Genomic DNA, 11,380 nt, shown 5'->3' with positions numbered 1-11,380 from the left:
ATACGGGTAAAAGGCCTGTTCCTGTTCCCTGTTTAAACATTCAAGCACTGGCAGTGACTGGATAAGAGGTTAAAGTTGCTCTGCATTTGAAATTCCCATTCCCACAACTAGAATAGCTCGTCCTAGTCTAGTGTCCCAAAGGACACAGATGCATAAGAAGATTTGGATGTGAGCCAAGAAGTGGAAAATGGAAAATATGCCTTAAAGCAAAAGGGACTTTCATCGGTTCAGTTTATTGTAAGAAAGAATCAGGAAAGCTTGATCATCATATCCGACTCCTCTCTTTGGGACTTAACTACTCAGGGACTCACTCCCTGGCTGAGAAGATCCAACGACTTGAAGGGAATAAAAGAAACGCAGCCTCAATATAAGGGGCAATAATAAAATTAACCTTTAGAACAACATACCAGCCACTATAGCAGACGTATCAGTTCAAGATCAACTGTTTTCCTAACAACAGTGCTCTAATTTACACAAGAACTGATTCAGGGCAGCCTGTGTCATGCAGGAAGTTACGCTGGCGAGCCCAGCCGGCCTCCCCAGCTCTATAATCTACGGAAAAAAAAAACCCTGCCTGTATTTCCCTTCTTCCCGTCCAACTGTGTGAAAGGTCTGGCCTGCCCCACTGGAGGCGTTTTCGGGAGAGGCAGGTTAGCGCGTGCTCCTGGCCACAGCACTCCTGCACTGGGATGTTTTAGCTTTATAAGGAAGCCAGTCGTGGGGGACAAAGTGAAGCAGTATCCCGGAGCTGAACCTCCATGGATGACGAGTGCCAGGGATCTGACACACGTTCCTCTGACAGTTTTCTGCCTTCCTTCTCAACTAAAGCAGGGACATGAGGTAGAGCAGGGAAGAGCCATCCTCATGGTGCTCAGCCCATCACAGGCCACGGCCCTGCAGGCTCCGACTCCCCTGCCATCGGGCTCCAGGCATCGCACAAAACCCCCACACCGGAGCCAGCAGCGTGCCCCTGCCTTCACACCAGCTCTCCACTGCTGTCAGTGGCTCCTGAGAGAGCCAGGAGTTCCGCGTTCATTAGGAGCAAAAAGGTGATCCCATCAGCCTGGCTGGGCTGGTGCCATTGCAGACACATCGCTGGGCTCACTGGTAATAGAGCAGCTTTGCTTATCGTATAAGCTGCTTGTGCTTCCAGCTCAACTGTCTACTTCCCAGGTTAGTACTTTTCGAGGGCCTGCACATCGAAATAGGTCAGTAAGTGCCCTAGTCACAGCTTTGTGGAAGGTTTTGTTTTGGGAGAACAGCCCACAGCCTCCACAAATAAGCTGGATCTGATTAGCTCAGAGGCAAGCAGTGCAGGAGCAGCTGCAGGCTGTATCTGCTGAGTGGAGATTTCCTCACCCGTAAGATTGCTGACAGATGCTATTGAGTAAAATACAGTGCTGGCTTTCACCACAAGTCAAAAGGGAAGTCCAGGCAAGAGCAGCAACAGGCACGATGGTTGTCTTTAGGATGGTGCTGTATGTACTGACACGCTCTGTGGGCATGTGTCCCCACCCTTTATTCTCAGAGGAATCCTTCATTAGGCAGATTATATGTTACAGCTCAAGGGCAGAAAGTAGAACAGGGATGGCTTCACGATGCTCAGTTCCAAAGAGAAATGGGCCAGACCTCACAGCCTGGCCAATTCAAAAGTGCCACCATCCTGAGCAGATTGAAATACCTCTCTGAAGTGACGAATTAATCCTGAAGTCGCTAAAAGACTTTACAGGAAACACAGAAGCAGAGAACTATGGAAATGAAATCAGATCCAGCTGGGATTTGCAGCAGCATCAGAATACAAAAGCTCTGTGCTTCTGTTCCTGAAATGCTGCCTTCTTGCTGTGGGCCTTGTAATAGTCTTTCCTAGTATTTTGCTTTCTGGGGAATAGTCATAATGGGTTTACAATGAACAAAATGTTTACTGCTTATGTTTGTACCCTGCTGACTCACTTTATAGCAGCTCTTTACACATAAGCCTGTAGCTCCAACACTCAGCCTCCAACATGTTCTGTGCATTTTAGACTGGAGCTGCTCTGTAGCCTTACCCAAAGGGAAATGAGAGTTCTTATGACCCGAGAGACAGACACCAGTGTCTCACAGTGTGCGTAACAAGGTCTTTATTCAACAAGAGGGAGTAAAGAAAGAAGTAAACAAGCAGAAACAAGGAAGACAGTGCTCTGTGCACCTCTTCGGGTTCTGTATCAGGAAAGGGTAGGTGTCCTCCAGGCCAGATGTGAAGATGGGATCAATACCAGAAGCAAAGTCCTCTGCTCTGACTGAACAGAGGAGTACTTGTGTCCAGGAGACATGGCCACCAGCAGCTCCACACAAGCCATCCAGCACTAAAGAAAACCCAGGGAAGGGCCTCATAACCCATGTCTCCCTGGATATGGTGTGTGGATATGTGAAGGGACTTGGAAGTCCTAGAAGGAATCCAGATGTGGTGGCTGCAGCAGGAACAATGCTGGTAACTGCCGATCCTTGGGTCTGGTTCATCTCAGCTCATCTCTGATATGGATGCATTGAGGCAGATTTGATGTTTGTTTTTATGCCACTTGGCATTTTTCCTGGAGAGAGGAAAAAGAAAAAGCAATGCAAAATCAGCTATATGAGAGGACATTTGCTCAGGAGCATGCAAGACTCACAGCAACCCTTCCTGGGCTTTTCCTGTTCCACTCCAGGTACCAGACTAGGCTTACCTGCTAAAGCATCGTCCAGCTTCTGACCTAACACAATCAATCTCTCCTACAAATTGGCATTTTTCTGTTGAGGAATCTCCTTGACAGTTCCTACGTCCCCCAGCTATCCCCCCAAATTCCATCCTTGTTCCATTTTAAACAAGCCTGTCTCTTTGTCAGGATGCTCCTACAGGAGTGTGGGACTTGGTTTAGTCTCACAGAAGTTCCTGGCAGCAGCACTCTCAGAAGTACCAGGACTGATCTCCACTTCCACTTCAGAAAGGCAAATACAAGAGCATCTATCCTCTTCCAGGTAGAATTATTTATAGTCAGGGCGTATTTTTAAATTACTAAGCCTCTCTCAGATCTCTTAATTTCTCTTAACCACATGCACCTCTTGGGCATTATTACTCTTTGCTGATACCAATCATACATGGGAGTGTGATCAAAGACATTGTACTAGCAGCTTACAATAAGTGTACAGTGCTAGACAAAACTAAAATCATGAGAAAAATAAACAAAAAGACAGTGATTAAAGAGCAGCACAGAGGAATGTTCAAAGAACACTCCCTCAGAAAGTGGAATGTGTGTTCAAATTGGAACAGAAAAAAAGGACAACTTCTGACAACTGAAACTGTAGTGCAGCAGGATAAGAAAAGATTTGATGAGCAAATGGCTAAAAGAATAAAGATAATTAAACTTTCTCAAACATATCCAAAGCAGGTCATTGCCTGCAATGGATTGGCAGGCAATCTGACATCACTTTAGTGCTAAGGAAGAGTGAACAGGACTGTATGGTTCACCCACATCTGGAATACTGTGAGCGGTTCTGGTGTTCCCAGTCTTGAAAACAAACAGAAAAGGTGCAGGTAAGAGTGACAAGGGTGGTCCAAGATATATTATAATTTTCACACAGAAGACATATTAAACAGAATAGGACTCGGCCGGGGGAAAAAAAAAAAAGATGGACAAAGGGAGGAGGACATGACCGACAGTTGGTGTCTGGTCACAGGTGGTGTCCCCCAGGGCTCGGTACTGGGGCCAGTTCTCTTTAATATCTTTATCAATGATCTGGACGAGGGGATCAAATGCACCCTCAGTAAGTTCACAGATGACACTAAGCTAGGCGGGCGTGTTGATCTGCTTGAGGGTAGGATGGCTCTGCAGAGGGATCTGGACAGGCTGGACCGATGGGCCGAGGCCAATGGTATGAGGTTCAACAAGGCCAAGTGCCGGGTCCTGCACATGGGTCACAACAACTGCATGCAGTGCTACAGGATTGGGGTGGAGTGGCTGGATAGCTGCCTGGCAAAAAAGGACCTGGGGGTGTTGGTGGATGGCCGGCTGAATATGAGCCAGCAGTGTGCCCAGATGGCCAAGATGGCCAAGGGCATCCTGGCCTGTATCAGGAATGGTGTGGTGAGCAGGACTAGGGAAGTGATCATCCCCCTGTACTCAGCACTGGTGAGGCCCCACCTCGAGTACTGTGTTCAGTTTTGGGCCCCTCACTACAAGAAGGACATTGAGATGTTGGAGTGTGTCCAGAGAAGGGCTACAAAGCTGGTGAGGGGTCTGAAGGACAAGACTTATGAGGAATGACTGAGGGAACTGGGGTTGTTTAGCCTGGAGAAGAGAAGGCTGAGGGGAGACCTTATCACCCTCTACAACTACCTGAAAGGAGGTTGTAGAGAGGTGGGGGCTGACCTGTTCTCCCTGGTGACAAGTGATAGGACGAGAGGAAATGGGTTCAAGTTATGTCAGACGAGGTTTAGATTAGATAATAGGAAAAAAAATTTCACTGAAAGGATTATTAAACGTTGGAATAGGCTCCCCAGGGAGGTGGTGGATTCGCCATCCCTGGAGGTGTTTAAAAAAAGGGTAGATATGGTAACTGGGGACATGGTTTTGTCAGGGTAGGTTAATGGTCTGACTTGATGATCTTAAAGGTCCCTTCCAACCTCAGCAATTCTATGATTCTATGACTTCCAAAGGATGAAAATTATTATGGAGAAAGTAACTGAGGAAAGATTATTCACTGTTTCTCACAACATAGGTAAAAAGGAAACATGCAATAAAATTTTCAGGCAAAAGATGTAAACATAAAAAGGAATTTTTTTTTAAGCAAAGCATGCAATAAAGCTATAGGCGTTGCCATAGGCATTGTAGAAGTCAAAATTGTAATTCAAAAAGGAACTGCAGAAATTGATGGCTGCTATACCCATTGGTCTCAAACCAAACTTTGGCTTAAAATCCCTAAACAACTGCTGTCAGGACATACTTTGTTCTTATATTCTTTCAGCCTTGGCTATGGGCACTGTCAAAACCCGAACAGTGGGACTGACCTTTGGCAAAACACAGTATAGCTGCTCTTAGCAAAAGGGAACTTCCCGGTAACACAGGCTGGACAAGTGCTCTTGTTACCAGCGCATTCTGCTTGACGTACAGAAGCGACTGTCTTCCCATCCTGGAGACAGTGTTTGTGGGTATGCAGCCAGAAATCACAGGGGCCTTCTTTGTTTCCAAATCACAGTGGAAATTACTTTCTAACTCTTACATAAATATATTATTAACTTAGGATTAATATTGTTGCTCAAGTTCATTTCTGAACAACAGTCATTATACAGGCAAGAAAACACCAATTAGGATATCCGATATCCAAAATCTCAATTAACATGAACATAAGAATGACAGTACAGGGTTAGGCCTGTAGGTACCCCATGCCAAACCCATTCCTGACAGTAGAGGACATTTAAGGAAGAATACCAGAACAGTGATACCTCTGCAGAATACCGCCTCAGCTTCTAACATATTGTGGCTCAGGGACTTGGAGTCAGACATTCATGATTAGCTGTTGACTGATTTTTCATCCAGAAATTTACCTACTTACTTACATTTCCATCTCACATAAACTTTATCTACCTACCACACATTTGGCAATGTGCTCTACGGTGTAATTATTTAGTATTCAGAAAATTATCTCCCTTTTGTTCTGAATCTACAAGCCAGTATTTTCATTGGTGCACTTTCATTGATCTTTCTGTATCATTGGAAACAGTGAACAATCATTCTCCATTCACCTGCTATATACAATTTGGGATTTTATAGGCTTCCGTACTTTCTTCTCCCTACCCTAAAGCTATCCCCAGTAGCAGAGAAGAGATCAGAACTGCACATAATATTGCAGGTGTGGGTGCTCAATGGATTTATACAATGGTCTAATGATATCCTCTGTTTTTCTGTTCCCCTTCTAGTAATTCCTAACATTTGATTTGCATTTTTGCCCCAACTGAACATCCAATTAATGTCTTTACAGAACTGTTATATCATGTATCTATTTCCCAAATACAAGTAACCAGGTTAGAGTCCAGGTGCTGGACATGTAAAGTCAGATTGCTATGCCTATGTTTTCCACTTCATATATTTAATACAAACATAATCTACTATTATTAAGTGAAGTCACTTGGTATATGAAATCCTTCTGTCACTCTTTACAGGCAGCTTTTGGCTTTTTTCTTACCTTAAGTAACTAATTATCATCAAACTTTTCCACTTTACTGCCTACCCACAACTTAAATTTGACAGCAAACCCCCCAGCATAGATCCCTACAAAAGTACGCTGTGACCTCCCTCCATATTGATTCCTATGTTCACTAAGTCTATTATTAAAATGGTATTGCAGTGTGAGTTAAGAAGCTGAATGGCTGGGATCCATTTCAACCTCTGAACCAATTTTAAGCAGGTATTACTCCACTGTTACAACCTGACTCATGTTATTAAGGTCAGAAAGGAACCTCTTACTCGGTTATATCTAAAAGGTGACTGAGTAAGAATCTCTACATCTGTGTTTACCTTTCTTGCTCCCTGCATTTCAATTGCTGTCAGATATGCAACTCATTTACCTGGCTGTCCTGCTTGTGCCATCTGCACTCCTGCCAGCATTGGCTGCTGCTGAGCTGGTGCACCTGACATTGGGACCTGCTGCATGCCTGAAGCACCTGCAATGATGGCAGCAGCTCCTGGTTGACCTGACTGGACAGATCCTCCAGAGCCAGGGGGTCTCCGGTTTGATAGTCCTTTCCCAAAGGCTACAGCTGCTACCAGTGCATTGGTATCTGCAGGGTTGAAAGTCTGCTTGTTCTGTCGTAAACCTGTAGAAAAAGAAGTGATTTTGGAGGATTTTAGCTATCAAGTCTAAAAAGTAGCATAGCTGGTCCTGAATTTACTTTTCTGCTATTTTGTGGCATGTAGTAGAGATCAGCTTCTAACAATCTGTCCTACAAGAGTTTAAGCAGGGTCAAAGAGGCTGCAAAATCCAAGGACAGTGGTGATCCAAGATCTTGTCCACTGAGAGCAGGGCATACGCTGCTTAGGGAACGATGATAGAGGGAGCCAACTCCTCCATGGGCGTGAGAATGTTCCCACTAAACGCTCTTCCATGCTGAATCCTATGGCAGGTAACAAGCACTGTGTTTTAGATAAACAATGGCAACACCCCCTTTTGGAGGCTCATGAGCAGCATGATGTCTGCAAGTTTTTCTACCACACTCTTGCCCAGTTTTACTATCAGTCTTGGAAACCAGACAGAACCCAAGCTTGGGTCCTTGCTTACACTATGTGTATGTCAAAGATGACAAAAAAAACTGTTGAGAGTTGTGCATAGCACTCCCAGAAATAGTGAACAGCTGATGGCAGAGACCAATAAAATAAGGATGTCCAGCATCAGAGTCAGAACCAGAAAAGGTTGACCATGAGTCTCAAGCAGCCATCATCTAGAGGACGTCACAGAAAAGCCTGCCAAAAACCATGTTGTAGACTCTGGCTGAACATAGCCATGGAATTTCCATTCACTGCCAGTGCATTTACACAGCTATTTTTCTTAATCCAAGTTGATTGTGATGTTTTCTTGGTAAATACCACCTCCTCAAAGGGGGATATGGCAAAGGGTTGGAATGACTTTCCTGCCATGCATAGGTCACACAAACAGGACACATCGCACCCACAAGACCCCTTTTCAAATTAGGGGGCTCCAGGACAGCCCATCCTGCATCTTCTGGAATGCTTTCGTCTATGCTGCTCATCTGCATTTCTCATGCTCCAGGCTCTGATTTACCTGTTTTGCCACTGCTCTCTCAAGCCTGCTGCTTGGACCCTGTATCCCATTTTCACCTCAGTGACATACCTCCGCTTTCAGATTCACGCTCCTCCTTACTGATTTTCTCCAGCAGATTTGAGCACATTTTGTTCAGACTTTGGATCTGTTTCTGCGCAAAATGAAAAACATCAGAAACCACCAGGATACTTCCAACTCGGTACAAGTCAGCAAGGTCTCGCCCAGGGTCTATGTAACCAAACATAAGCCTTTTGGTAGCAGAGCCTACAAAGCCCAGTGCTAATGCAAGCAGAAGGGCACTATGGGGATAGGATAGCCTTCACCTTTCTCTGACTGGTCTGATGGCACCTCCTGTGAACAGCTAGCAGGCTGAATACCCTGGATTTGTGAAATTGTGGAGGAAACCAAGCCTCAGCTAGGGTCAGTTGGAGAAATCTCAGACAGAAAAGGACATAGCAAAATGAAAACCGTCAGATGGAAGGGTGAAGGAAGCCGAGTTAAAGGGCATCTTGTGCCTTACGACTAAGCGGCAGAAGAATCAAACTCTTCTTCACCTACCTGTGCCACATCAGGGCTAATTCGAGCTGCATCTGTGATGAGCTGCTTCTCCTGCTCCTCCACCTCAGGGTCAGGCTTAGTTCGAAGATGGTCAGGCACTACCTCATGGCTGAACACGGGCACGCGCCCCTCTGTCTGCCGCTGCAACAGTTGGATAAGCCACACTCAGAGCCTCCTCCTCCAGCCCAGCACTCAGACAGCTCAAGACCAGAGCTGGAACAAGACTAGTAGCATGCTGTGGGGACACCTTGATCTGGGGAGCATTAGAAAGTTTCAACAAATTGTCTAGGAATTTGCACTGTGCCTGTTTAGTCAGAGCAACCCATGGGGGCCTGCAGTGCAACCCCACCAGCACGGCCATGACCAGCTGAAACATTTTCTTACTCAAGCAGAGGAGTAAACATTACCAGCGCATTCTGGAGGTTCTGTAACACACCCCATGTTGGTCAGATGACAAACAGTGCAAATCTAGATGCAGATGTCTGACAGGAACGGCACAGCTATGGCACAGAAAACCAGAAGCTCGCAAGGAGACCTCCCAGTTACACAAGACACTATCTTTCAGGCCCATCATCATGAAAATAATATATTTATGAACAGGAATACCTCCTATAAAGTGTAGCCAGTGTAAGTGATGCAGGTGAGAGCCCCCTCAGCAAAGCAGCTCCCAGGAAGAACTACTCATCACCTTTTCTTTCTCTACACCCAGAGCTGAAGAATGCCAAGCACAAGGAATGCCAAGCTGGAGCAGATACACAAGCACTTTCTGATATGCCACGGTCAACACTTAGAGGGAATTTCCTTACCATGATCTCCTCATCACGGTCTGGAGACAGCACTAGGGGTATGATAACCTGGTTTCGTAGTAGTGGGGTCTTCTCATGCTTTAGCACTTTATTCAAGGTGTTCAGCTGCCCTGAGAGCAATGCAAAGCTGTCCAGAACTGAAGGCCTGGGAAAGCAAATAAAGAGGACAGAATATGGAAAGGGATGCCACAGATGGCTTTTATCGCTTCTTCACTCAAATGGCTGAGAAGTGAGGAAATAACACTATTACTCCTCAAATCAGTCTACTCCAGACAGTAAGCAGTAAAACATAGGGCTCAACATGCAGATGTAGACAAATCCCAGTCCCTACTGCAAATAGCTCAAATGCTGCAAACAGCTCAGGGACGTTTCAAGCAGCACCACTGAAAATGGCAGTTGTTTGGGATTTCAGTAACATACACAGAAGCAATGCTTTCCTTATCACTAACTCTCCCAGTGCAATTCTAAAGCAAGGTCTGAGAAACAATTTAACCCCTAAGCAGTACATCCAGGAGAGACAATATTTATAGCTTTGCTATCCAGACTAAGCAATAATGAAGCAAAGTAATTGATAATCTTGTCAAGGAGGTTCCCTTCAGCTTGCTCTCTCTGGGGAATTCATCACCTCTCCTGCCTTCTGCAACATTAACTATAAATGATAACTGCCTGTGAAGCTTTGCTGCAGTGGCAGACACGGTCTAAGATACCGTATAGTTTATTAAGCTGTAGCTATAACTTCTTTATGCACCATCAGGAAGAAAATGCCACCTTGTGAGTCTCTCAAGCTGTCTGGTAAAACATGCCGAACTAGCAAAACACAGGAGCTCAGTTTATACCAGAGCCAGAAAAAGCCAGAAAGGTCAAGAAATGCAGAAAGAACCACTGCTCATCGTATAGTGTATATGAGTCTCTAAGGTATTTTGTCCAAGAAGCTTCCAGTCACTGCAGATGCAAGTCTAGTTCTCATAATGAGTCTAGATTAAAAGGTATTAACATGACTCCATTACTATACAGCATGAAACCAATGGATTTCAACTGGTTTTCTGGTGGAAGACATGTAGTGGTTCCTCCAGCAGAAACGTGAAAAGCAAATTTAAACCTACTGACAACAGGCTAATGGTTTTTAATTATACTTTGTGGTCCTTTGAGCTGTGTCTGGAACAGCTTCAGCAGTGATCACAGTGCCCCCAGCTCTGAGAGACACCTTACCATGTAAGTCGGTCATACTCATTCTCCAGCTTGTAGATAAAACTGACCAAGGAGTTCTTCAGGTCAGCCACCTGACTGATGAGCGCCTCCAGGGTCAGCTCCAGCTGCTTCTCCTCTCTCTAAAAAAAAGGCAAGAAAGACAAGGGATGAGGACAAAGCTTAACACCTTCCCATGGCCGTGTGGATCCACATGCTTACATCCACAGTCCAATCTCTCCTACAGAGAGCCTCCTTTACACGGGAAGCAGAGACTCTGGAGATTAAAATCCTATGGTTTCACACTGACTCCTTCCCCTTGGGCCAGCACACTTAGGCAAGAGACTTGTGCCTGAGAAAACCCTTGGCTAGCTATCCTCTTGAAGATTTAGATGGGTGCAGTGAAGACATTATCACTTACATCTGCTTTTTACCACATCAGGCAAAGTCATCAAATTTAGCTCATGCCACCTTTGTGAGCCATTTAAGCCAACCCAGCTCAAAGTAGATTAGTATTCCCTCAACCTTTTCTGACAGTAGATGTGGGCACAGTGATGTCTTAATCCAAAACAGCCCTTTGCAAAATGAGTATCAGGTCCATGGCCAAAAGTTTCTGCCCTTCACTTCATTCTTTACTTTCTTCCTGCACAAGTGCCACTTCCAGCTGCTAAGGAAACTGGCAGCTCCTATTCTACTTGTGCCTTACCAGTTGTGGGAGACCCTGCCCTGACAGAAACCGGACATACCGACACACGCACACATCACCTCCTGCCTTTTGCTCTGGATTACATTATTTAAATAACCTTTTCCACCGACATCCCCCGGTGAGGGAGGATGGTGACAGACAAAGTGTCAGGACAGGGGCTCTATTGCCAAAGACACTGAAGCATATCCTTGACTCTTGCAAAAACCCTCTAGAATCTTATCAACTCTAACTTATTCATACTACAGCATTGCGCAAAATATAATTATAGTCCCAGCCCTAATGAACTGCTCATATAAGTCAAGAACTGTACAATAATAATCCATGAGGAGGGTGGGAC

At 45.2% G+C, this 11,380-nt stretch overlaps 1 protein-coding gene across 1 annotated transcript; it reads right to left on the bottom strand.

The window, feature by feature from the left end:
* Positions 1-2,095: 2,095 nt before the first annotated feature.
* Positions 2,096-10,476, bottom strand: MED8 (mediator complex subunit 8). Its single transcript, XM_009884678.1, has 6 exons — positions 10,362-10,476; positions 9,153-9,297; positions 8,347-8,487; positions 7,858-7,939; positions 6,578-6,826; positions 2,096-2,567 (listed from the first exon to the last, which is right to left on the bottom strand). Exons 2-6 carry the CDS (start codon positions 9,153-9,155, stop codon positions 2,503-2,505), a joined length of 540 nt encoding a protein of 179 aa, XP_009882980.1. The 5' UTR covers positions 9,156-9,297; positions 10,362-10,476; the 3' UTR covers positions 2,096-2,502.
* Positions 10,477-11,380: the final 904 nt, after the last annotated feature.

The sequence above is a fragment of the Charadrius vociferus genome, unplaced genomic scaffold (genome assembly GCF_000708025.1).
Source record: "Charadrius vociferus isolate BGI_N301 unplaced genomic scaffold, ASM70802v2 scaffold163, whole genome shotgun sequence".
NCBI classification, from domain to species: Eukaryota; Metazoa; Chordata; class Aves; order Charadriiformes; family Charadriidae; genus Charadrius; species Charadrius vociferus.
The sequence above is the reverse complement of the archived record's forward strand: the minus strand, read 5'-3'. Positions and strand labels throughout refer to the sequence as shown.